This window comes from Athene cunicularia (genome assembly GCF_003259725.1).
Source record: "Athene cunicularia isolate RWA chromosome 4 unlocalized genomic scaffold, athCun1 chr4_part2, whole genome shotgun sequence".
NCBI classification, from domain to species: Eukaryota; Metazoa; Chordata; class Aves; order Strigiformes; family Strigidae; genus Athene; species Athene cunicularia.
Window position 1 is genome coordinate 25,274,810 of NW_020799099.1, and position 27,469 is coordinate 25,302,278.

At 38.9% G+C, this 27,469-nt stretch overlaps 1 protein-coding gene across 1 annotated transcript in view; it reads left to right on the plus strand.

Annotated features, from left to right (window-relative positions):
- Nucleotides 1–27,469, plus strand: part of TMEM131L (transmembrane 131 like) — a 74,682-nt gene that overhangs the window by 23,054 nt on the left and 24,159 nt on the right. Inside the window, exons 3-17 of the mRNA XM_026847985.1 lie at nt 4,354–4,425; nt 5,341–5,464; nt 6,539–6,655; nt 8,646–8,756; nt 14,989–15,066; nt 16,909–17,062; nt 19,352–19,410; nt 19,774–19,882; nt 20,838–20,940; nt 21,588–21,741; nt 22,400–22,570; nt 22,844–22,913; nt 24,902–25,019; nt 25,761–25,902; nt 26,892–27,001. Coding sequence (XP_026703786.1) covers nt 4,367–4,425; nt 5,341–5,464; nt 6,539–6,655; nt 8,646–8,756; nt 14,989–15,066; nt 16,909–17,062; nt 19,352–19,410; nt 19,774–19,882; nt 20,838–20,940; nt 21,588–21,741; nt 22,400–22,570; nt 22,844–22,913; nt 24,902–25,019; nt 25,761–25,902; nt 26,892–27,001 — 1,679 coding nt within the window. The 5' untranslated portion in view covers nt 4,354–4,366. The remainder of the gene's footprint in view (nt 1–4,353; nt 4,426–5,340; nt 5,465–6,538; nt 6,656–8,645; nt 8,757–14,988; nt 15,067–16,908; nt 17,063–19,351; nt 19,411–19,773; nt 19,883–20,837; nt 20,941–21,587; nt 21,742–22,399; nt 22,571–22,843; nt 22,914–24,901; nt 25,020–25,760; nt 25,903–26,891; nt 27,002–27,469) is intronic.

The following is a 27,469-nucleotide window of genomic DNA, read 5'->3' on the forward strand; positions in this document are numbered from 1 at the left end:
ATTAACTCAGTTTTGTAGTTTTGGTTGTTTTTTTTTTTTTTTTAAGCACAAAAAACCCCAACACAAACCTCAGCAATTTATTCAGAGTAGATTTGGCCTTTTTATTTTGAATTTTAGGAGAAATACTTTTCTTGTGATTTTGGCCACTGAAGTATGCATAATGCTGTTATGAGGAAAGATCTTTTTCTGTTGCACTTTGGGGGAAATAAAAGGGTCTTTGCTTACTTGGAACATTGCATAAACATATGAGGTTTGGGGGCTGTAAATAAATATATAAAAATGATACTGACCTGTTGTTTACCTGATTTTACTAATTACATTAGAGAGTAAAGAACTGAAAGAAGGGAGGGCAAAGCAGTTTCAGCTATGTATTTAACAGCACACTCAGCATGCTTGAAGTGAGTGTCCCTGTATTAGCATATCCCCTTTTGTTAATCCCACATCAACAGGACACCAAAATGTTCTTTGCCGGAGCAGGAAAGGTAAAAGGCTGGAACTTCTCCATGTTCCTCTGATGCCCTTTTCCCTACAGATCTCACTGGAGGGCATATGACTGCTTAAGCTTTTACAGCTCTTGCTTTGTTTAAACAACAGCAAGCCCAAACCGAACCTGCTGCTCCAAGGCAACACATTGCTCTGCTTGCACAGGTGATCTGGGGTTCTTGCATCCTGCTCTTCTCCCCTTGGTGTCACCCCACTTCCTTACCTCACCTTACCCCGCAGCCCCTTTTTGTCTGCTCCACATTGCCCCTTCTCCCCAGCAAGCATCCCTGGTGCTGGGAGTTGTGTGTGTGCCCAGGATTTGTCCCTCTCTGCTGGGTGTTTTCAGTGAGTTGTTGTGATGAGCTGGAGCAGGCTGCAGCTGTGGGCTGCATGGGCTCATCCTCTCCTTCTCCCCAGAGTCTGCCTCCCATCTTCCCCCCGTCCTGGGTGACTGTGGAGCCTCCCTTTGCACCCTTGCCTCCCCAGTGTTTCAGTTGTTCTTACTCTTTTTTTTTTTTCCTGGAGATGGATGGGCCAGGGTGTCAGCTTTTTAAATATGTTGTGAGGATGAAGAGGAGGAAGGGCATTGAATTGTTGGGCTGGCAAGTGATAATGGGGCCAGTTAAACTATTTTTTTGATACAAAGGCAATTACTACTGAGTATTCAAAGTAGTTGCCAGGAATTCCCTTTCCTCCTTCTGTTTCTTTTTCCTGTTTCCCTCCGGTTCTGTTCACTTGCGGTTAAAAATGTCCCCTGAAATGTTGGAATTGACCTGCAGTATTAAAATTTACCATTCAGAAGTTGGTGTTCAATGTCTGCCTGAAAAAACAGAGATACCATTGAGCGTGGCTTTGTTGGACAGCATACTTAATATGATGTTAGCTGATTGTAAAAGCAATTAAAGAGTAGATGAAAACCAGGCTTTTTCTGTTACGAAGAGGACTGTTTCTCCACATCTGTTGTTTCAAGACTTCCATTCTTAGGCTGATATTTGTGTGTCTTTCCCAGGCCTGTAACATTCTCGTGAAATGACCCATGTACTTTTTTGGAGATGATGTCTGCAGCCAAAAGAGAAATTTTTGGCATAATTTGAGGTGAATCTATTAGTGAGATGAGGCTCTTGGAAAAAAAAAATAATCCAAAAAGTAAATGTTTTGTTTTAAAAAGTGACTTAAACTTCTAAATGTCTTAATAAATTGGCTTTGACATTTATTTCCATGTCAGATTCCCTGCAGAGATATGAATGTGTTGAATTGTGTTTGGAGCGTGGGGATGCAGAAGGGTGTTCTGCCAGCTTCCAGCTGGCTTTAAAAGACTTGTGGTAACACTGGAGAAGTACACTGCTAATGTAGATGGGCTGTCCCTTTCTGTAGTGGTGAGCTTTAAAATGCGTCCCGGTTGTTCAGGTGCAATGGGAGAATGATCCCCTGCCTGTTCCTGCTATTCCAACTTGTCATCTTCTCCCTTTGGGGGGGAACCCCCAAGCAGTGGCAGATTTCCTTCCACTAGTCCTGTAATTGAATAAACTCAGGTCTCAGGTTATTTTTTGGCACTGCTTTTGGGGTGGCTGATAAGCAGTGCAGATGCCTTGGAGCTGGCCAGCAGGCAGGGTTATGAGCACAGCACTGTAGAAATGTGACTGTTGTGCTTTTGGGGCCGGACTGGGGCTTGGAGCAATTCAGCAGCTTTTGTGGAGTGCAGAGTAGAAGATGGATGTCTTGTAACCACGGTCCCATTCCTGGTGCTGCTAGGGTGAGGGTGCAGGGATGCTCTGAAGTTACATCCATGCTTGGGAGTCAGCTCAGAGCCTGCAGAGTTGGTTAGCTGAGGCACAGCTTCAGCCCTCCCAGGTCCAGGCTGCCTTCACCAGAAAGAATGGGATGGCAGTCCTGCAATCCTGCGATTGCTGCTGCTCTCACAGGGCTTTTCCCATTTTCTGACTAGTAGAGTTAGCTGTAGTTGTTATCTGAACAGTAATACAGTGTGTTTTTAAGAACCAGTGCTATAGCATGGCCTTGTTCACCCAAATCAAATAAAAAGCAGTCTCCTACATCCACAGCTGCATTTGCACCCAGCGCCTTGGGTACCTATTGCAGAGAGCAAGGGTTGATTGGTAAAGGGCAAATGCTGCTAGAGGGCCCCAGGAGGAAGATTCGTAAGTCTTGGAGAGCCACTGCCAATTACATGAATTGGCACAGCGAGGGCACACAGCTTCTTGTCCTTCTCAGCAAAGGTTTTTCTGTTGTGAAAAGGTATTCAAGCAATAACTGTAAGATGCTAGAAACTTAAGCAGTGGTAGGATGCAAGGTGATACTGTAGTGCATAAACCACTGGCTTCACTGTTACCTTGCTATGTATGTGTGTGCATATAAAAAAAGCACCTGAGGACCCTTAAGAAATGTGCCTTCCCCCAAATGTCTAGGGCTTTCACTGTATTAGTAATTGCAATTTGTGTGTGTTTACAACAACAGTACTCAAGACTTTCTTTCTGGGTACATCTCTGAGACTGACTTTTGAAAGGGGAAGAAGGTGCCAATTGCTGTGGTGTTTCTAGTAATGGAGCAAGAGTTGTCTGGGGCAGAGATAAGGTGGTTGGAAGGAGGCTGTTATTCACCCAGACTTTGTAGTTCTGCACCATCTGTTCTTTTGTTATTTTCTAGTATCTCCCTAGAAATGCGACCTGGATATATTGCATTCCTCCTGCTACAGCAGCAAGGGAGTTTGCTCCCTTTTATGAGAAATATTTTCATAGAAGTTGTGGGTTTTCATAATAATAAACCTGATTTTTCCTGACTGGTAATAAATTATGATGTCTTTATTGGTTTGGAATATAACAACAGAGTTGTGTAGGTACTGTAGTATATTAAAGGTGTAATGTTACAGAATTACATTTTAAAATTGGGGACCAATTAACTGTACTACCACACATTATGCAAAACAGCTAAGTAACTAATGAGACCACAGTCCATCTCTCCCTTCTTAGACTCATCCTTGCTAGGATACTTATTAGCATCATCCAGTAAAAATGAAACTGGTTCTGGATATGCGACATGCAGACTGCAGACATTTAACAGTATAGCACTGGGTACGTAGATGTAATGAGCAAGTACTGGGCTTGTATTTTACTGCTGTGGTTGTTGGGACTTGTGGAGGACAAGTTTTAATTGTGAAGGTGGTGAAAATATCCTGGGATTTCTGTCTACGTTGTAGTGCATCAACTCATGTTGAAATAAGCTAAAAATGTGCTAGAACTGATGGGAACTTTATTGTGATTTTTCCTAGGGCAAAGGAAAGATGATGATGTGTGTGTTTCACATTATTTCTCACTCTCTTTTGCATATAATAAATGAGTTGGCTTTTGCATTAAAGCCACAGCGAGACAGACATTTCTTTTGATGTTGGCTTTTGCACAAGCTGCTGTTTACTCATCTACCTCTGCATCTGTCAGGTGTGCTCCTACTAGTGCTTGTGTGAATGTTGAATTGATGAGACTGGGGATCTGCTCTATGCTGACGTAATTTCATTCCCCAGGACTCTCTTAAGTTGTTTTCCCTCTGTAGTTCACTGCCTAGTCCCATAAAGAGGTGTATCAGCATGACTGAGGGGATATGTCCAAGCCAGCATTGCCTCTAAAATGGGATACTTCTCAAACTGCACTTTCATTGGCATGAGCTTTCCAGCATGTGCTGTTGTATGGAAACCTTCTTGAAAGGTCTGTGTTATGGCAGCAAGAGGAATGGATGAAACGATTTGGAAATAAAGTGTATTTAGAATATAAAGAGTCAGAGCCTGTAACATATCTTCCTTCCCTTCAGTGTGTAGCATCATGCCCTGTAAATATTGTTACTTCTTTTCCCTTTATTTTTCAGCTTCTCAGCAAAGATGCCTCCAAATGGGAAGGCCTTACATTTTCACCCATCAGTTCTGCATTTTGGAATGCAGTGAGTATTTTACATTTTTATTATTTTGATTAATAACGAAGCGCGGGGAAGCAACTACACTGGGGCAGCTACTTTGGGTAAAGAGCATTAGCTGAGATTGTGCTATCCTCTAAAAAAAGAGAAATAGTAAGTAATTGCCACAGTTGGAACTGTGTTTCTTGCCTTGTAAGACTTTTTGTAAAGTAAAATCAGCAAAGTTCTAGGAAGGAGGAAAAAGGAAGAGGGAATCACACACATTCTGGGTACATTTCAGGTGATTCTGGATCGGTGTCAAATCAGTTCTTCATGCTGGTTGTTAATGTCTTGAAAAACTGCCTTCCTAGTAGAGGGGGAGCTTGTTGCTTCTTTTAACTTCTGAAAATTAATTCCAGAAAGTTCCAGGCAAAACATACTGGTAGAATACTTGAGACTTTATTTTTTTAGTTCTCCTCTAAGAAAACTTCAAAAATTATTCTTACTGATAGGCCAAAGGCTGATTATCATTTAACTGAAAAGAAACACAGTCCCCTTGTGAGTTAAAGGAATGTTTCACAGACAAAATGTACAGAATGAATGTATAAGATGCTGGGTTTTAGGATGTGTTAGCTAAAGGAAAAGCCTTAAGAGAATCGTTGCTTTAGCTGATAAAACACGACTTTGTTTATTTAAACTTTTTTATTCAAAACTTTGTGCCTCATAAGAGTTGGGGTTTTTTTTAAACTCATGGTGACTGAAATGAGTTTTGGCTAAGCGCACCTCTCACATTTCAGTGTTACTTTTTTGTCTTTCTATACTGTTTTCCAAGGACTGATTACTACTAGGAAATTGTTGCATATCGACATGTTTTAGTGATTTGTGTTTGTTGCTTTTTTGTGCATTGCTTGTGCTTATAAATTGAATAATTTCTTTCTCTTTCCCCCTCCCCCCTCCCTTTAGATTACTGGGATTACCCAGAGCTAAAATGCTGCATGCCTACAACCCTAGTAGAGATAGAGAAGTTGTAGTGAATTCAGTGTTTACAGCTACTAGACAGTTTCATGTGTCTCCTGCTCATAGCCGGGTGAGTGTTGATGTACTTTTGGAAACTATGTAATGGCCAGGTGCCAAGCCTTCGTGCTTCCTTTGGCCTAAGCTTTTCATTCTGTGTTTTCTCTTCATGCTTTTTTGTAGGACCTCCAACTTTTTTTTCTGTTTTGCTAGAATTTTTTTTTCTCACTTCTACTTGGACTGGTAACGGAGAAGACATCCAAAACCTACAGTAGGAAATGTGTTTTACAGTAACAGAGAAAGAGAAGAATTTTTCGGTGTTAAAGAGGCTGCTTAAATCTCATTCTGCTCTATGCAGTATTATGCAGTAATCCACAGGCATGTGGGTGTTTTACAGCCTTGAATTTTCAGGCTTTTGAATAGTCTTGCATATTCCTCCAAAAAAACCTGCAGTGAAATGTTTTATGCATTTTGTATTGCAATTATGAGCATAATTGCCTTATAATCTAAGACCATTATTTTAATTCTGAATTTTTTTTTAATGAGGTATAACAATATAACACATGTTAAGAATGAATCGCTGTGACTTCAATTTGACGAAGCCCAGGTTTTATCCTCTGCTGATGTGCAAAGGGTTTTTATTATGCTTTCATCTAATTTGTGTTTTTACTATGACTGAATGGGTATTACTGTGCAGACATAAATGTCATTATTCTTTCAGTTAGACTTATTTCATTACTAAAGATGTTGTCCAAGTTCAGCTTTGACTCATTTGACTATATATCACAGGGGGGATTGATTCACTTTGGAATAGGTATCTATACGCGGGGCAGCATTTTTGTGCATACAGAGGCTGTCGGTGCTGCATGATTAACTTTTTGTGCAAAAAGGAGTATTGACTGATAAGGCCCATGCTAGTCAAGAAACTCCAGCCATAATTACGGCAAGTTGCTGCGTGGTCTCAGTTCTTCTCCATAGTAAGAGTTGAGAGTTGTGGACAGATGAAACTTCTCCGTTCTGAGGTTCTGCTTAGTGGGATCTACAGATAGGGGGGTACATGTGGAAATGTCTGTTGGGCCATGTGACTGAATGGTGGGTGTTGTGATCACCAGCACCAAGCAAACAAGCTTCTTTGTGGTCTCTGCAGGTAATTCCAGCGATGGGAAAAATTTCTTTCAGAGTACTCTTCCTGCCAACAGAAGAAGGCAGTATTGAAAGCTCCTTATTTATAAATACCTCATCTCATGGAGTACTTTCATATCAGGTAACTACTTTTATTTTTAGCTTGAGTTTTGGATTTACTTGTGTTTAAAAAAGTGATTTTCATACATTTTGAACTTAGAGACTTTCAAAGTTCATTGAATTCCTGATACAAATCCGGTAGAGTAACGTTTACAGTTCATCCCTTTTACCAGATCTTGCTAGTCTCACGATCATGTATATGGTTAAAATTACTACTGTTAGTGGCTACTTGTGGTAGTAAAACTAAGTGTATTTATATATGTATACTTAGATGATCATGGTCCTGTCACTACTAGTTGGTTTCATATAATACTGCAGTCTAGACTGCACTGTGCTGGAATGCATTTGTCATGAAAAGCCTACTTAGGAAATATTTTAGGTGGTTTTCAGCTACTCTGCAAGATTTTATGTAAACACATTCGGGGTGTAGCACAGGGTGAGAGGTTTAGGCTGTTAAAATATGAAAGTCAGAGTAATGGTTGTGCATTAAAGCCATCTATTTCCTGATCAATTAGTGAATTCAAGCAAGTCTTAAACTTTTTTTTTATTTTTATAAGGGACATTATATACTCTAAATTACTTGCTTTTATTAATTTGTTAAAGAAAAATCTAACTCTGAATTCAGTGATTTAAAAACAATGCCAGCTTTAATCAACCATCCAGCTATTCCATTCCCACACTTTGATACTGTGATGGAAAACAAAGCTCCTTAAACTGAAGCGTGAGTTCAATTGAAATACATGTTTTCTAATACCAGTGTTGCATTTATCTAGTATTTATTAGAGGTAGTGCTACAGTTTGCAGGAATTTTTCATCAAGGATGAGGGAAGAGTGCATTAGAGAGTGATTGACCTTTTCTTTTTGACTTCTCTCCTCTCCTTGCACTCACTCCTGACCCCCTGATTTATTGCCTGGTCAGCTCAATCAGGATTTTTTATGAACAAGTTGTGGGGAAGCAGTTGTCAGTGCCACCAAAAAATCAGTTTGTCTCCTGTTGGACTGCTGCTAAAATCAGTAATCAACTGGTTTTCATGGACAGTTTCACCAGCCACCTGAAACAGAGGAAGTAGCTGCCCATGATTTCAGTTTTCATTAGGTTTAAGAGTTTCAAAATCGGAATTGACTTGAGTGGTTGCTGCACAGTTACAGTGCTCTTGAGAGCCCAAAAACCTTGAAACATTTATGATATTTCTAATGGATTTATGCAAGAGTATGTACAGAAGATTCACCCAAATGGAGAAGAGGTACCATTATATTAAAATGTACTTTATAAATGCCTCCATAAAAAAAAGCGTATTCTCTTTGATCTGATATTTTCCATCTGTACTCAGAGATCTTCAGTGAACATAGAATGAATTACATCATCCTCTTACTCAAACCATGTTTTTTTTCTATTTAAAAAAACAAATCTTTGCATACAAGTGAAAAACCCCAAGGCATTTTTTTCTTAACCTCTAAGGATTCTCCCCCCCCCCATTCTCTTGCATCTCATTGTCATAAACTAATCTTGATCAAGAGGAATATGAATGCAGTAAAAACATTCAACTTGCAAATCTTACAGTGCTCGGAAAACTGCAGACTTCAAAACACAAAATTGTCAACAATTACTCAAATCTTAAGGCAAAATCGTTTCATTTGATATGCAGTTTCAATAGTAATGAACTTTTTCCAAAAATTACGGCACTGCCACATGGTGATATGTGTATTGTAATTGCCTGAAGAATAATAAGAGAGTTTAGATACTTTCTTTTTGAGATAATCTGGTGCTGTGCTGTGAGTGCTTTGTTTTGTTTTTGTAATAGTAACTGAATGAGTGAAGATGCTGAAGTACCATGTATGTGTATAGTTACTTTCCACACTGGAACTTTATAAATTGTCTTTTAAAAGAATCTAATGTGAAAAACCTATCTGTGTCTTGGGAAGATTGTTATTATTAGCAAAAGAGTTTTGTATGTTACTGTGATAACCAAAATACTAGATGTGGATGCAATGACCTTATTTTTTAACACCAGGTTTTTGGAATGGGAACTCTGATGCCTTCTCCAGAAGAACCTAGAGTGCAGCTAGCAAATGCCTACTTACTGCTTCCACACATTCAAAACATCCAGGCGTCACACACACTGGTACAGTACACATTTCAAATGGAGATTAAACATAAATCTTAGATGTAAGATGTCCTCAGGTTGTTGCCATGCAAGGAACGTTAACAAAAAGTCCAAGTACCTGTGACTGCAGGAGAGAGACCTCGAGATACAGGGCTGCTGTGATGAGCTGGTATTCTGGTTTTATGAGACAGTCTTTGGCATTTAAACTATTCCCACTTGTTCTTGTTCATGCTCCTGTGGTGTTGTGTCTTCTCAGTTGTGCCAACAAAACTGTTGGTGAGGCTCTGAACTGAACTGTAGAATTGATCTGTCTTAAAAAAACCCCAACAAACCCAAAAGCTAGAAAAAAAACCCTCAAACCAGACTTTGTTCAGACTTTGGGATGGGGGCTGTTTTGGTTTGTTCTGTTTGTTACTTCAGACTTGCTTCCCATGCCGCTTTACAGCACGGCTGCAACAACAGCGTGCCCAAGTTAGAAAGCCTGGCACGCTCTGTGGATGAGAACAAGAGCCGGGAGTCAGGCCTGACTCCCCTCCTGCCTGTACTGCTGCTGAGGATAGCAGCTTTGCTTACCTCACCTTGGCTAAACCAGGGAGCTGTGGAGAATACAGCAAAGTGGATTTATGAGGCATAACTATTTCAGATGAAGAAAGCTTCAACAATTTCTGTGATTTGGTTGCAGTTGCAGGTATTTTCATAGTCTTCCAGGTTATACACAACCTTTCAAGTGAATAATTGAAAAAATTGATCTTTTAAATTTCCTTTTGTATTGTACACAGATACAGTTTTTCCCAAAGCATATTTAGACTATCTTGACATGTAACAGAATTTAATCTTTTACCTAAATGTAAGGTGGATTGATTGCCTTCATATCTTCTTCTGTTTTACCTGAGAAAAATTCTCAGTTTAGATCAGATTTTTTAGTCTTCTACATATGTATTAGGTCAATCTTACCTCTACCTGAGGATAATTCATAATTTCCTTCTCTTCCTTTCTTTTCCTCTGTACCAGTCTCTTTCCTGTAATTACACAGGTGTGCTTGCTTGTGGGCATATCCAGACAGAGTCTTGCAAAGTAACCAAAAATCTTCAGGTTTTGTAATCTGGAGTGCTAGGAGTAGAACTGAGAAGGGTTTTTTGAATGCTGTTCATGACCTGTCTCTCTGCGTCTTCACATCTAGTTCTGAGTTGTTGTCAGGTACTGTCTGAAGTTTGGACTCTGCTGCTTTGCAGTTCTGTCTGAATTCCTGAGTAGAGAATTTTTGGGGAGCATTTGACATTTTCCTTACTGTATAGCGAGGAACATTTTCTGGTGCTTTATGTCTCTAGAGTACAAGCTTGAGGTCATGTTTGGCAAGTGCAGCATGGTACCACCTGGCACCAGTTTTGTTGCAAGACATGAGTTGTGAGAGAGTGTTGCCTCAGTTCTCCTAGCTGTGGGTGTAATTTTCCTGTGCTGGGCTATAATTGAGGAATTACTCTTCCATTCACTGAATGTTAGCAGTTTCAACAGAAATGCTGCAGCAGTGGGACAGGCTTCTCAGCTGTTGAAGGTGGTAGACAAGATCTAAATACTGAAGAGGAGCTTATGTCTCGAGTTTGGGTTCCTTTTAGAAAAATGTTGCTTGACAGATAGCTGTCCTCTCCAGAAGTGCCTTTTTCAATTCACCGTACTAATATTTGGATCTAGATCCCATAAAAATTGGTATTGCTCTTTGTCCAGTTTATATTTTAGGCTCAGAAGCAGTGTAAGGAAGAGAGATCTATGAGGATCGAGTGAGTGACTGCACATGTGTGAAGTTAAAGATAATAACTGTTAAACATACAGTGGATATTTGTAGTAAAAAAGTGTTTAAAACAAACCTGTGCACATTTGCTTTCCCCTGTTAAACTGAAGTAAAATACCGGTGTAAGTTCAGGATAGTTAAGCCTCATTTACATATCCTTTGTCATCTTGGGATGAGTGAGTTGTAACCTTGGGCAACAATGTCTAGTTCGATACACTAAAGGTATCCTTACCTCTGAAGTCTACTGATAGTGCTTGGAAACCTGTGAGAAAGCTTACTGAATGCTGCATGGGGTGTGTGTCTAGTTTTTGCCTCTTATCTCTTGTTTTAAAGGTGGTTGTGTTTAAGCTATTTGGTAATACTGCCATCCTTGATCATCAAGGCCAGAAAGATAATGTCATTTAGTCCCATCATATGCTTGGTAAAAGGGCTTCTTGGAGCTGCTGGGGTCGTTGTTGCCGTAACCCCGCAGTAGTAACTGGTTTCTACTCCTTTGATGGTTGGAAACCTACACTTGATTTCCAATCTGAATTGCTTTGGCCAGTTTATATTTGTTTGTTAAGATACATATTTAGTTTAACTACTCTTGCTTCTGGTGCTTATACCTAGAAGCATTTGTTGGTGGCATCACAACTTCCAGCTTTTGCTTTGTCAAGCTGAATGGTCCATGCTCTGTAGTATCTTCTTCAGTGATGTGCTGTCCATTTCTTAACCAAACTGAAAACCTCTTCCTGCAGCTTCTCCAATCTGTAAAAATTTCTTTTGAAGGTGAGTGTCCAGAACTGTATGTAGGGATATGGATGAAATTTTGCCTCTACAGAGTATTTATGTTGGAAACATGATATATCCCTGGGGATTATAGATGAAAGTTTACTTCTGCAGTAGTATTTCCATTGGAAATACAGTATGTGACAGGTTTGTGTTTCTGTATTTTGTGGAAAATGAATTTCCATTGATTTTGTGGGTTGTTCTCACCTTTTAATAGGCAAAAGTATGCAGGTCTTTCTTTTTTCTCCATCATTTCCCCAGGTGATTTTTAGCAGAAACTCTTGTGATTAGTAAGAAAAGAAAAAGACAAAGTTGCCTTTTTTACTGTTGAATTTTGCCCTCTTTCTGTTACTTTTTTAAAAGTTTCAGCTTTTGAAGGGTTCAGGATCGGCGTGCTCTGGCTGTGGTCCTAGATCCCGGGATTTCTGGAGTCCTGGGTCACTTGTCAGGAGGAAAGAAGAGCTGTGTCCAACACTGTGAATTCATAGTATGTCCATGTGGCCATTCAGCAGTGGCTAGTTACAAACTAAGCTGTAACAGATAGTGGAGCCTGTATAGGTCATCTTTGTTTATCCAACTTTTGGATACTTTTTGCTCCAGTTGCCTGTTTTTTGGCATTGGGTCGTATTTGGGTGGCACTGACAGGGCAGCTATATCACTGCCTCGTTGTGTTGAAAATGCTGTACAAACACACTGGAAATGTCAGTGGAGGAATGACCTGCAGAATAGGATGTCTTATCGTAGGAGACACAGGCATCACTTTGCTGACTTCACAGCGGAGTTCAGGATTTATGAACCAATGACATGGGCAATACTGCAAGTACTGTCAGACACCAGACTCCTTAAGTTGTTTTGTGCCAGTGAACAGAGGATCAGAGAAGCAAATGTATGCAGGCATGGTGCTTGGGTGTGGAGAAGGAAGGTAGTAGAACAGTAGTTTTCTTGGTGTGTCATCCTGATAAATGCCTGCAAAAAACTGATGAAACTCTGCTGAATCATTATTACAGAGACAGCTTATTAACACCATTCAGAATGGAAATAGTTCTTCAGGGCCAGGCATTGTCTAGGACAGAAACTTTGAAGTATCAGCCTGCAGAAAGAAGGGTAGTCTTGTTCAATGTTTGTTCTTTTTTAATTACACTGTAACCAAACTCCAGGAAGTAGTTTCAAATCTACAGTCTTGATAATGATGCAAGAATACCTCAGTGAAAATCTTATATAGAGCCATGTCTGATTGACAGGGCACCCAAGGCAGAATAAGGAATTGTTTGCCTAAAAGTGGTCTTGGGTCTGTGGTTCCTTGATGGCTTGTGATCTGGCCTGTGCCAGCCTTCCTATTGATGCTCTGTCTCTCTTCTGATGGGCGAGTTATTTTCTAAGTAATTTCCTTCTGTACTGTCCTCAGTGAGAAACCCAGACCCTCATCAAGAGAGCAGGGCTCTTTGCAGATCAGATGTTTTTTAGGTTTTTGTTGAGAGAGGCCTCTATTTCTTTAAAATTTAAATATAAGAATTTACCAGAACTGGAAGAATTTAATTCCTGTGGCTTCTATCAGACTTCTCTATTCAGTTCATACAGGGTTTGTGGGTGCTGAGTGTGTGTGTACGTGCTAGTATGTATGCGTGTATACCTAATACAAAAGAGGCACCAGGTAATGAAGCGGCTGTGGTTGTACTGCTTTGCAGCGCTTTTTCTAACTTTTCCCCCTTGTGCCATGCCTCTCCTCTTCAGTTCGCCTCTGATGCAGACATACGCTGCATAAGAGCCTCTCTGCTCTGCATCACACGCAGTGATAAGTACAGGACTTGCATTGCTGGGACATGGGGATGTAGTCCTCAGTCTTGTAAACTTTGTTTATGACAGTGGTTTCTTCTCAGACACTTTCTTTTCTCTTTATGGTTAACACAGCCATCCTAAAAGTGCTGTAAGGTAGTGGACATGACAGTTATGTGTCTATTGCCTGCCTTAGAGAAAGGAAAACCCTTTTCCTTTTCTGCAGATAGCTTCACGGAGAGAAAAAAAAATTGCCATAGGAAACAGATGAATATCAAATACACCCCAGTAACACTTTTTTTTTCCCCCTCTGTGCATGTTACATTAGCAGCTTTAATTTTAAGGTGATAACAGTTTTCAATGTAGATCTATGACAGGTCAAGAAATAAATTTTAAAAAAAGGTTGCAAAAATATGATTTAGCTGATTTTTTTTTTAGGGGGGTGGGGTCTTAAACTAATTTAAACTACAGTAGCATTGAATAAGGGCTAACAACTTCTTATTTAGGACCATGAAAGTGGTAGTGTTCTCTCAAGAACCACTGGGAAGGGAAGTCTTAAGCATCAAGGTTTATCTGACCAGAAAAATTACTTGCAAAGTTGCTCTTTATATAATCTTACTGCCTCAGTGAAACTCCATGCAGTTACGACCGTGAGATGTTAGTAAGTGGTGCATATTTTGAAATCAAATGGGGTTTTTCCATGCTCTCAAAATTTGATGAGGACAAAAGCCTTTGTTAAAATGAAGGGAGGTGGCAAGGGTTCTTGTCCCCCGGAGAGCTGCGCTGGGGACAGGGTTTGGGTCGCTGTTAACCACCTTTGCAGAGGTTACATCGCCCTCTTGTGTGAAGCCTCAGTCATTTTTTTAATGAAATTCAGTTGACTCGGGAACACAGAATGTGTGTTGGCTTCCTTTTGGCTGTGCTTTTATAAAATTGGACCCCATGAAATGCCGTGCTTGTGGTAAATCTACTCTCTGTTCAGATACACCCATCCCCCTTCTCCCTGTCCCGGGGAGATATGAAATAGGGTGTTGGATACTTTAAAAAGTTTTCTTCACAGTTTCACTTTTCAGCATCAAAATTACTGAAATTCTTTAAAGTCAGTTGCATCAGCACGTTCAGAAACTTGAACCTGTAGATACCCCACTCAGATGTTTGGTTCAGTGTCACAGGAGAAACTGAGGGGGAGTGTTCCACATCAGTCTCAAAATCACCAGATAATTTTGCTGTAATTAAGGCATTAATAAAGTGACAGATCTGTCATTCTGATTTTTTTTTTTTTTTTTAACTTTTAATTTAGAATCAAAATATACTGGCTGAGCAGTTTGTGCAAGTAATTTGGTAGTCCAGATTTCCAGATAGCTTTCATGAACTATGCTTGGCTTTGTCAGCACTGTTACCAACTTAGATTTATGAGTGCTTTACAAGCTGGCACAATCAATGTCATCTGTTCTTTTGTTTTCCCTTTCCAATCAATAAAAACGCAAAACAAGTATTTTCTGTCTGTCCATTTTGGCATGAAGCCATGTCCAAGAAGCATTATGTTCTTGGCCTGGCAACTGTATGTCAGTATGCAATCAGCAAAGAAAATATACAGAAAACAAGGAAAGAAGCTTTTACAAAGAAGACTCTATTGAATACAGTTTATTAACATAGGAAAGTTTACAAGTGTTGCTCATGTTGATGCTATATAAATATTTAATAATCATATATAATAATAGTTTGATAAGTAAGCAGATGTTGTTGGAGTTCCTGCAAATTTGAGTAATTGTATTTATTTTAAAACGTTTCCTTACGGTGCTGTCATGCATATGCAGAAACAGTCCTATTATCTTTAGAAACTGCGGTCTGCGAATCAGATTTATATGATAACATCTTTTGAAGCAATGTGCTTAATGTTTTCTTCACTTTTCTGTCTTACAGGCAGAAACTACGAATGCCAGTCTCTTACTTGTTCACCTTGAATGCAGTTTACCTAAGGATGTATATCAGCAAGCTAAGGTATGTTTTATTATAATTTTAAATCTATTTAAGTCTTCTTATTTTAATCAAAGTTTAGAGGGACACCTTCCTGAGCTCTAGAAGTTTTAGCAACAATGCAATTTCCAATATATCAGTTTAGATGGGAATTGTGCTTTTAGCTATGCTTTTATAAAACCATACCCTGTGGTATAAATTAAATGTCACACACATCACACTACAACCTTTAAGAGAAGGGGAGATGGTAAAAAGACACCTAACTCCACAAAAAGCCCAAACCCAACCCAACAGACTAAGCATTTTATTGTGTAGGTGTTGTACTGTTTACATGGAGTACAAAAGTGTTTAGATTCCTGACGTTTTCTTTCTCCAGAAATGTTTCATCAGTTTCTAGTTCACACTGACAAGAGATCAGTGAGCTGAGAGGCTGAAGTCTGAGCTGTCTGGGCCCTGTGGAGGCTTTGAAGGTGGCCTTGTCATTGGGCAGAGCTGAGGAGAGGCAAGCTTGTTAGCAGAAAAGCCCAAAAGCTCTGAGTGTTCAGGACAGTAGTCTCCTCCTTGTGGGGAGTGCTATCCAAATCTCCCATTCCCCTCTTTTCTCAAACGTCCTTACACAGTAAATGGGTGTTGGTTCACAGTGACCATAGTACTCAATAGGGTGTTTTGTTGCTTGAGATATATAGACCTGCTCTGTGGTCTGCAGCACCTTTCTTTCATCGTGTGATAATGCCCGGACTCCATAGCTGGTTTTCTGTACAGTGATCCTGTGCTGTTTTACTCCCATGCCTGATTCTTTAATGGCATTGGTGAGTAAGGCTAGGCTTGAGATGCACCTGAACTTTTTGGATTGCACATAGTTGCAGCTGCCCGCTCTTTGGTGTAAGCTTCCCAAGGGCGCACTGTCGCAGGGCTCCAGTCTCCACAGTGGCCTCCTCTCCTGCTCCTAGCTGCCATTTGAAGTGCTGAGGGTTTCTTTGATGCTGTGTTAGTGGTGAACTGGCATCCCACTCCCATTGTACCTCCTTGCTGCACTTTGGATTAGCTGAAGGTGTTTTGCTGCCACTTCACAAGAGCACTTCACATTGCCAGGGGTGGAGGTTTTCTCCTCCTGAGCAAATCAGTCCTCTTAGTAGGGCATCGGAGCCAGAGTTTAGCGACCTTCATGGTGTGACACAGGACAAATTTATGTTACTCACTGTTGATCATATACTTTTGTTTTGTTTTGTTGGCTTTAATTTTTTGCAAAATGGTGTCTGTGTCTTTGTAGTTGCTGAGACTCAGCTGTCTTAATAGCAGCCACTACTTAGAGAAGGAAGTAAGATCCTATTTGTATTTATCTGAAGTATTCCATCCAGACAACAGTGTTTTCTATTAAGAATTGTACATGTATGTTTGGTTTTTTAAAATTACTTCAGTGAGAAATGGACACAAAAAACACAGGATTTGGAAAAATTAACTATAAACAGACCAGTGAACATGAACTGTCTTCCTACCATTAAGACACATGCATCAGTCTGTTTATGGCACATTTTTTGAAGGCAGAGGATTTAACAAAGGAAACTGTTTTGCAGTCCCTGAGGTGAGACTGACTAAGACAGTTTATAAATTTGCATTCTTTCAAGGTTCAGTATCCTTTTTAGTTGTTTTTCGTCTTTGTTTTTGCTGTGCTGTCTGTACCTGCACTGTCTTTGGTTTCTGCTGAGATTTTAGCAGAGGTCCTAATTACTCCAGTTTTGCCAGCACTTTGGTGCTGAAAACCTTGTCTGTTAGATAATACCTTTGATTAACTTCTCAATTCTGTAATGAATTGTTTCTGTTCCCTCCCCCACCACACACACATGATATTCCCTTGTCTCGCTCCAGAGTTGCTGTTTCATGTCCGATGACCCAATGCTGCTAGAAATGAGCTTAATGGTAAGAATGGAAAATGCCCAACAAGATTTTGTGGAGCACAGACAATACTTACTGGAGAATCTTTTTGTAGTTTATGTAGCAATGGAAAAAATGAAGACCTCAGGTAAGTCCTAAATATGACTGTTAATTGTAATAGAACTTAATTTTATATATAAGTGGTAATTTGATGTGCTAAATTGAATCAAATTCAGTGATAGGTAGATTTTGCAAGTCAGGGAAAACAAATTGGGTTTAGTTAAACACAGCTTAACAGCCACTTTGCTTAGGGCAGAGTTACTATTAGTGCAGTCCTCTTTATAAAGGTTAATGATTGTGAAGTTGTGAGCTACATCTCTTTCATTCTGTAGTCCTCCATACTCATACATCTGCTTAAACAGCATGGAAAGATGTCATGGTCCATCAATTTCTACAACTTCGTTTCTGGTTTCTCATTAATTAAATTAACCATAATAGGACTGTGAAGGCAGAATGGTTTGTACGGTACTAGGGAGAGTGGGCATTGTGGAAAGTAGGGTAATGAAGTAATACAGATGTGCACATCATTTGTTCTTGTAAGATAGAATTCCACACAGGCAAAACAATCAACTACTTGCAGCTCCTTTATGCGATATTTATTGGGTGAACAAATCCTCTAAATCCGGGGGATTTTAAATTCTTTATAGAGCTTTGCAGTCTGTTTGGAAAGCTTTTTTTAGACATTTTTTCCTAGTTCTAATTTCTGATTGAAGAAGAAGGAACTGCTTAAGAATCCAGATTAAAATAATGTTTTTTAACACACTAGTAAAAAAAAAACAACTCACAGTCTTATTTGACTTTTGAGAAGTTCCGTTCAGGACCTAGTCACAGAATAGTATGTGCTGTCCTGCCTGAACCTGTTCTGTGATGTGACATTTACACTGAGCTGAAACTGAAATACCCACTGTAAACCTAGTTTCTGGGCTGGTGGAATGCCAGTGCTTTGTTACATTGAGTTGTGAATGAACATTTATTCTCATGCTGGTAGAGAATTTTTCACATCTGTCACGTCAAGGGTGCTCACTGTTAACACTTTTGATGCTTAAAGTATTACATAAGTATGTTTTTAAGGCTATTTTCTATTAAATATAATGCAATTCTTAGTTGTCACTGTGTTAGAGGTTGGTCATATAAGCACATCAGACTTACTGTCAGTGGGAAGTTCCATGTCTTGCTCCATCAGTACTGGTGGTGACTTTACCATATTGAACAGCAATGCTTGCTTACCTTCCATTTGTATAATTAAATGGGGCACGTGGTCTTAAGGGAATGATCTAACAAAAGGGAATATGGTGCTGTGTTAGTCTCAGTGTATAGCACATGTGTTAGCTCCTAGAGTAGGACAGCAGGTAGGCAAGGTCTGCACAGGGGAACTAGCCAGCTTGGAAGGTTCAAGATGTGTATGTGCTTTAAACAGCTGTGGGTATGTGGAACATCTGCTCACTCAGAACCAACATCCTGAACTGTCTTTTGGAAGTTGGCACCTGTAGGCTTGATTTCAAGGCTAAGTAAAGCACACTCATTATTAGAAATTGTGCCTGGTGAATTGGGAGAGTATCCTTTTATGTCAGCCTATATCTTCTGATACAATTCAAGTATAAGCAAGGTCAGAAACTCAGGTCATCTTCCTTCGTGGAAGTGTGATGACCACCCTGGTGTAATAGTCATCTCTTGTTCTATCCTTCTACTCTTCTTTTGGTCCTCTGCATCTTTGTAGTGTCCTGTGGATGGGAACGTAGCTTTGCCAGTGATGAAGGGTCGTTACCCAGTATAGCTGTAACACCTTATCAGCAGGTGAAAGCTGAGTTATACCCATCTCCTGTTGCTCTAGTCAACAGGTTACTACCAGGTGATAGGACCATTCCTGTTTTAAGCCCAAGAGGTGTTAAGCACCAATCCAGCTTTGCCTTGTCTCCTGAGAATGTTTGCTGTTGAGAGCACGTGACCCAATCTGAAATAGTGGTGTGTGTAGACAGAACAGTTTGTAATGGACTTTCTTGTGCTATTGGAAGGTTGGCCCTTTAGAAAGTTACAGGAGCATCAACCATCCTTCTTTCCTTAAGCTTTGCATTTGGTCTCCCTGCTTGTAGGAAAGGGAGGAGTTGTGCTCCATCTTGGATTTAGGAAATAGTGAAGGAAGATTCCCTGTTGATGCTTGCCTTCATGTTTGTGGCCAAAAATCTTATGGAGGGGATTTTTACTCCTTTATGAAACAATTACCAACTCAAGGTGTGAATAGTTACTCCTTTTTACAAGGGTAGCTGTCACACAAAGATTTTTAAATTTAAACCGGGACTGCTTCTCATATGATTATCTGACAAAGCAAGAGTGCTTCCATCCTTGGTGAACTTACCTCAGTGTTCCTTCTTTTGGACAGGTGATTCCTCAGTAGATGTGTACGTCATGCATTCTGGGAACAGCCTTGTGCATATACAGGTAATCATGGGCTTCAGAAAGTCATATTTTAGGGTTTTGAATTTGATTGGGGAATTAATTAGCCCACTGGCTTACTCTCCAATAGCAGATTGATTTTGCTGGTAGCAGATGTCACACTTGTATATTTTTAAAATAATGCCCATAGATCTTTTACATGACAAGTTGTAGTTCAGTGATGGATTTCTTTTTTTTTTTTTAAGACATGAGCTGTTAACTTGAATAACAATCCATTAGTTGATTTAGAAGATGAGAGAAAATGGTAGATATTAGCTTGCAAATTTGACAAGAAGATACACTAATACAGGAACTACAATAATAATGGTAGTACTGCTACAAGGATCATTGTATCTTGTCTTCATGCAGGAAATACGGCAGTTGTCGCAGAAAGACACATCACCTTTGGAGTTTGAGCCAGTACTACTATCTTCATCATCTGCTAACTTTACAAAAGTTGCTTCTATTTCTTGTAAAGGTACAGGATAAGTATACTTACAGATAATATGATTAAACAGGATTTGGAAGCTTTTTTCAGCAGATGGAGACCTTGAAAGGTTTCAAAATCAACTTGTCTGGACTTCCTTGAGAAGAAGGATGAATTCTTTCTGCTAAATTGTTTCCACTATTTTTGTGTATATATGCTGCTTCTTACGCCAGTCGAAGGCTCTAAGCTATACATATTTCAAAAAAGGGAAGAAAACATTTACTAAAATGTTAGCTGATTTTACAGTAAGCATAATTATTGAATATGCTTTTTCAACATACTTTTATAATTTGTGGTTATTTGTCTGTTTCCAATATGTTTTCTAAAAGGCTATTGTGCTTGGGTGGTCATTTTCTATGACATTTCTTGGCAGAATCATTGAAGAGGCTTGCCTGAGACCAGGCATGTTTGTGGAAGAGCAAAGATTAACATTTAAACATTCCTGCCTCCAGCCTATTTCCTATTCTGACCACTAGACTGCAGTGCATAGACTTTAAACATTTATGAAACAGGCTGCTTTCATAATGACATTGGGACTTGTTTTTCCTAGGGAAAAAAAAAAAAAGGCAGATGGGAAGAAAGAATCAACTGTGTTAAGTGATTCTTTTTTTCAGAACAGTTTTTCATTTATTAAAAGGAGGCAGTGTGCACTGATAAGGAAGAATGCTGTACAAGTGACATGTGGTTAAAAATGGTCAGGTTGCTCTTTGCAGCCTTGCTGTATGTGTGTTTTTTGAAAGTGTGTAGCATTCACACGTTCTTCTTCCAGCAGTTTAGAACCTCTGAAAATTATAACGTAAGCAATTAGATGCTTTGCTCACCTGTGAGTATTGGGCCAGCAAATGTTCCTCTTTGTAGTGTTCTTCCAAGTCCTCACATGAAAACCATTGCATATGTGCTTTGTTCTGGCTGATGTTGTATTCTCCTCTGTCGTTCTTTGCCCCAGCTGCATCCTCTGACCATGAAAGTCCTTATGCTGACAAGAAGAATGATCTATTGGAAGGCACTACAACACTAAAAGCCTGTCTTTCCTGTCCTGTGATGGAAGGGTAGGTTGACAGTGGATTTTTCTTTGTTTGTTAACGTTCACGATACTGTGAGAAGAATATTGTACCCTACTTTAAGAGGTGAGGTTAACTTGCTTTGTCACAGAACAATTCCAAGGACAGTGAAGAGGCTTCTTTCTATTGCTGCTGTGTCATTTGCCAAAACAGGTGACTTTTCAAGCAATAGTTCTGTATTTTGTCCAGGAAGACTTTCAGGAGCCAGGAAGAAGATAATGCCTTAGCAACTGATATCATATAAATGTTGCTTAGAGTCTGTGGTAAAATTTCCACCTTCCTTGTTATTCCAGTGCAGAAACAGGATAGTTACAGAAAAAATGTGAAGTATTTTCTTCAGTCTCTTTTGCCAGTTTCATCCAAACTACCGTATCACAAAGCAGTAGGCAATGTTGTACTATAGCATAGCAAGAGGATAGAGTGCTTACCTGCCTACCTCTTTTAAATTGTTCTTGTCAATTTTTACTCTGATGTTACATGTAAGTATTCCAAAGGAAATAATTCTGTTCTTTCTCCTTTAAAACCTTAGAAAGCTTCATTATGCAAGAATTACTGCAGTTCACTTGTGTGGACCGCTTATGTGTGCTCAAAAAAAATTTCAGATGTATTTCTTTTTCTTCTGTATTTACTTGCAGGTATTTTGATATAGATCCTTCTGCAGCATTGTTTCATATAGAACCACATCATAATACTTCAGGATTTTGGTCCCTATGGTTTACAAACAATTTTGACTTCAGCATTGAACTGAATGAAGTCTTCATAGCCAGAGAAACAAAGAACATTTTAAAGGTAAGCTTTATTTCTGCTTCATACAATGTTTTGCCTTTAATTAAGGATATGATCCTTTGACATACAAATTAGATTCTTTGAAGAACTCGGGTGTTCTCAGAGCTGGTTGAAATCAGTTAAAAAAAAAAAGGTATATGTATGTCTGTAACTCTTAGGTCCTGAAGAGATTACTTACTCAATAGGCATTATTTCACTGTCCAGCTTGTTTTCGTATTGTTTTATTAGCAACTGCTCTTTCATTTGAGTTGCAGCTACAGATGCATCAAATTACAGACCATTGCTCTGTTCTCAGAATTGTTGCAGTGTCTGTGCTCTATAGGATTCAGTGTTTCTTCATAGACTGTAATGGAAGTCTTTAGTACATATATGAGCTTTGAAGTTTAGAAGGCAAAGCCAATAATTTACTTGTGCAATTGCTTGATTCAAAGCAGACAAATCTGGTTTATGAATAAGCGCATGATGCAAGCATCTAGTTGGCTCTTCATATATTTAGATAGGAGATTTACATATGTGCATTCTATGGATCAGTTATGGGCACATATGTGTGTGTAATAACAGCAAAAACACAAAGGAAAAGAAAGTTTACATTCTTCAAGGTACCACTTGCACCAAAAATACTGTACAAATTTTAATTCAGTTGCCATTTGATTCTTTCTAGATTCTGAACTTTGCTGAACCTTTGACTCTACCTCCAGGCTGCTGGAATGTCTTTTCATTGAAGCTCAGTGTGAAAGACACTGTAACAAATGTGCTTTCTAGTATTTGTTTGGCCACAAATGTGGGAGTAATGTTTGAAATACCTCTGCAGATATACTCAACTGTGTCCAAGGTATTGTATTCAGCTGTACTGAATGATCATTATGTGCTGCAAACCAAACTGCAGCAGCCTCTTTCTTAGGCCAGAAACCTGTCCCTTAGTCCTGAAAGAAAAGCTCAGTACCAGACCGCTCTGTGAAACCAGATTTACAGCAATGGACTTATAGTTTTCTAGGCAACCTTAATTCTCCTCTTTGCTTCATCCAAATTAAGTGCTGAGAAACTGGAATTTGTCCTGTTGTTTTGTCATATAGTCAGTTGTAGTTTTTTGTTTTGTTTTTTCCAGCAGGGAGATGTTCATTTTGAAGTGATGGCCCACTGTGACACTCAGTCTTACTTGGGAAGGTCAGATTCAGGTAGGCTCGTCTTAGGTTTTTTAGGCATCTGATGATAGTTATATTGTAGAAAATCCATTTTATGTAGCAGGACTTGTAATATGAATATTAAACTTCTTCATACAAGTACCTAGTTTTATGTCTTTTCAAAACATCCACTTTTCTGGGAGTGTATAAATGGCTTTGAGTAACCTGTACTGAATATACTGTGCAGTATTTCAGATCTCTAATTCCATAGCACGTGCTAAGTTACTGTTCTGTCTTGAAACATTTGTTTTGACTTAAATATTAAGACTCTCTTATACAAGTTCTCATTGGTGGTGTCGTGCTCCTTGCTTTCTTTGTATGCATGGTCTCTGGATATGTTGAAGTAGAATGATAAATCTGTCAACTAGCTTGAAGTGGTTAGAAAATACACATAATCTGACTCCAGACTCTGGGAAGTCTTAGATGAAAGTCAAAAAAGAAACATTGACCAATATCCTGCCTTTAGCCAGAGTTAAATTTAAAAGTCTTGTCTTCATCTGTTTCTCACAGGAGTAATTTCATAGATTTCTGCAGAAGACCATTTGTCAGGCTTATAAAACAGCATCCTTAACACTGTATCATGTGAAACAGAAAGAAGGGGTCTCATGGAACTGAGGAATCTGTCTCCAGATACTGTAATGCTGGGAGCTGTTTTAAGTACCTGGCTGGCATTTACCAAAATACAGTGTTAGGTATTACATGGACATGACACTGCCTGAAGAATGTTGAATCTGATGAAAGCTGTGTCAGAATAGTAGGGTTTTTTAAGCTCTGCTCAGTAAGGAATTTTCATAGGCAGCTGGGTACCACAGGCTTTAAATATTTAAGTGAGTGTTCTCTTGAATGTGTTTTCAAGATGATGCTTTGCTAAAATGAATTTTCATCTGAGGATATGAAGAAGGCAATAGTAGTTAGTCAAATGCAGAAAGGAGTTTTGAGGTGACATATGGGAACACGTGGCTTGAAGAATTTCTGATATGTATGCACACTAGGTACATATCTTAGAAGCAAGTATTTGTTGTTTGGTTTGGGTTTTTTTAAATCTGTATAAAGGATTATTGCTGATACAAGTGAGTCCTTGTTGCTTACTCTTTTTCCATTCTAATAATACATGTGATCAGATCTTTACATACAGGTGTTCTGCCTTCTAATTTAGGATACTGGTATTTGTTAACTTGAGAAATCTAATGCACAAGCCTGAAAATAACGGACCTAAAGAACTTGTGCCTGATTTTTTTTTTTATTCCAGTCATCTTCATTCTCAGTTGGTTATTTTAAACACTCAAGGATTGTAAAATAAAGTAAATGTACTTTCAAAATGAGTCATTTTTGTTTTCTTTCAAAAGAAATATGCTTTTCTAACTCCTTTCTGCTATGTGAAAATGCTTGAACCAATACTAGTCTAACTTTCTAAAAGGCATTAATCTTTAGACTGATGTAAAGCCTTGCAATTTTATCTTAAGAAGAATTTAAGAAAATTATCAGCACCTCGAAAAGAGAAGCTAAAATAAAAACACCATTTTTGCCAAACTTGAGGGATGTGTTTTGCTCCACGCTGTGCTGTGATATTATAATTTTGTACCACTGTGTGGAGAATAGCATACAATCTTGATACTTTTTGTCATCAGTGGAGAGTTCTGTGTTAAGACTTTTGATAACATAATGACTTTTCAATGGCGTCCATTAGAAATAGCAATAGTAAAAAGGACTTGCTAGAGCAGACAGAGCCTGTGGAATGCCCATACTCTTGTTTGTGTTTAGAATTGCTGTGATTTTGCAGATGTATTTCTTTAAGCAAATCAGATATGTACGATGATACATATACCCTCACATATGCTTGTTGTAAAGGGAAAGATTGCATTGCCTTTTTAATTTTTGTGTCGGAACCCTTTGCAGATACTGGTTACTCATGTTCAGAAGTAGATTGATGGAAGGAGCAAATGTTATCTCTGTAAAATATGAAAAATCTGTTATCGTTTTAGCAAATCTGCTTTGGCAGAAGAGTCTCTCTCTGGACCATTCTGCCTGGGATGTGGATTCTGAGCTTGCAAGTGAACTTTATGAAAGATGGCAAAGAATAAGACGTGGGGAAGCCTGCAGGTCTGTACAGAATCCATTGAGGTTCTTAATTCAAGACAATAGTATAGTGTCATAAGAAAGAATGTTTCTATTCTTAAGTATTCTTAATTAGAACAAACATTTTTGACCTTCCTGCACTTAAGTTAGTTATCTTGAAGCACCTGGAGTTTCAGAGGACTCCTGACAATCCCAGCTTCCATTTTAAGGCACTATCAGCCATAAGTAAATGTTTCAGATGCTTGAACTTTAGAATGTAAATAATGTTCTGACTGAAATAACCCCACTATAGCTACTTAGCATGAAATCAGTCAAAGCATGTTTTATCAGATAATTTATGGAGTTGCAGGAGTCCTTTATAACAGGTCACAAAGCAGTCTTTTCAGGATCAGGTTCTTTGAATAGCTTTTAAGGATTTTAGTCCATGGCCTAATGGATACTCCGTATTGGGGATGTTGGGAAGGAGGCAGTCACTGTGACGGAGCAATTCTTGTAGAAATGGTGCATCAGTGACATCAGCCCTTTTCCAGAATAAGGAGGTAGAGCTGTGGAAACCACAGTTGTGTTGAGGAGGAATAGTGGAGAATGAATTGATGTGCATAAGTTACACTGACTCTCTACTACTAGGTTAGAGCTTTATGGGCTTTATTTTGTGAATAACATTTTCAAGGAAAGATTAGTTGATGTAATTATAAGTCCTGATCTTTGTTTTTGTTCTTTGAAAAAAAAAATAATTAACAAGGCTTTCTGATTTTGCCAATAAAGCAGGAGAAGTATTTTAGGATCGGCTCGTTTTATTCACCAGAAGAAGCCTGAAGAGGAGTCCTTTGCCTTTTTCTTGCCACGATTGACTACAGAGCCTGGTCTTACGCTCAACTTCAGTGCCACAGCAGTTAAGAGTAGTATGGTGAGGATGATTGTTACGCTTTTTCTGAGTTGATGTATGTTTAGCTTGTTTAAATAATGAAGTCTGTGGTTAATATTTGATGATGCTTAGCATTTTCATACTGTTTGCAGATTGGTGTTTTTAAATCTAATTTAAGACACCAGATTTGTATCCTTTTGGATCTTTGGTAAGTTCTCTAGCTACCTAGTTGTAATATTTTAATACAAGGAGAGAAGTAAAGCAGTATAGATCTTAACCAACAGTTGTTCATGGTTGTTAAAGCTTTCCTTGTGTTCTTTTGTAAGTTAGATACTTGCAATAAAATAATTGAACAAGGGTGATAGGATGCACTGTCATTCATGATGCATGTGGTTATGGGATGGCCTTCCTCATGCCACGGTCTTATGTAACGCAAGTGTGTAAAACATTTGTGAGAGATAACACTTGAGAGATCAGCAGAGCAATGTGTCTTCCGACCACACCGATAGTTGTTTCTTTCTCGTTTGTCAGATTTAGGTCACTACTAACCTAGCCTGGGCCAGAACCAGTCATACGGAGATAGTTTTCATATTGTGAATTACCTTAATATTCCATTTGTGCCATTTAATTGGCAGTCATTATAATAAAGTTATCCTGTTTGCATTCAGACTTCTGTAAGAGAGGGTGGCATCTCACTAACTTCACTTTCTGTGGAAGAGCTTTGTTCATGTCTGCCTGTCTAAATCAAAATCCAAATGAGAAAAGGTTGTTTGGGGGGTGAGGGGCTGTCTGTATTTTTGCACATGTGGTTATTCTTGCACTTTTAGCTGTTTTTGCAAAGGATGACATAGTAGTGACATGTCTGGTTGTTCCATGCAGTTCTGTGCACATGTGATTATATTGCATTAAGACAGAAGCCAGATTGAAGTCCCTTGAAAATGCAGATCATATTACCAGTGATGAATTATTTTACCTTCCAGTTCTCAAGTATGTAGTTTTTAACTTTTTCTTTTCCCCTCCAAACTATTTAGGTAAAATATTTCGTACTAAGAAACCCTTCATCCTTCCCAGTTACATTGCAGCTTCTGCCTCTTTCTTACTACCCTGATCCTCAGGCTTCACTGAGTCTGCTCAACAAATGGTAATCACTATCTCAGAATACTGTTTTCCCTTTTAAAAGATCCATTTGCTATGCTGAATGATTGTTGCTTTTTGTTTATTTCAATTTTTCAAAGTGTAACTTAGGTGGGGACAATATTTTGACCCACTTTGGAAGATATGATCATGTTCAGAGCGGCTCCCTGTATAATGCATGATTTTATCAATGATCAAGTACATTACAAAACCAAACTGAGTATGTATGTTTTCAGCAAGTTTGTCTGCCAGCCATAAAGTATAATTGGTCATCTTTTAAGGTTTAGTGCAGACTTGTGCAAGCTGCCCAGGTGAGGGGAGCAACTTGCAGAAATGGGGATGTGCATCTCCCTGCAAGCTGGTTGGGAAGTATACAGAGTCTACTCCTATCAGTGAGGAGGAAAGTAACTGAACCTTCCCACCAGAAAAAGTTTCTTCTTAGCTTTTTCTTAAGTTAAAAGCCCTGGCTGAAGAA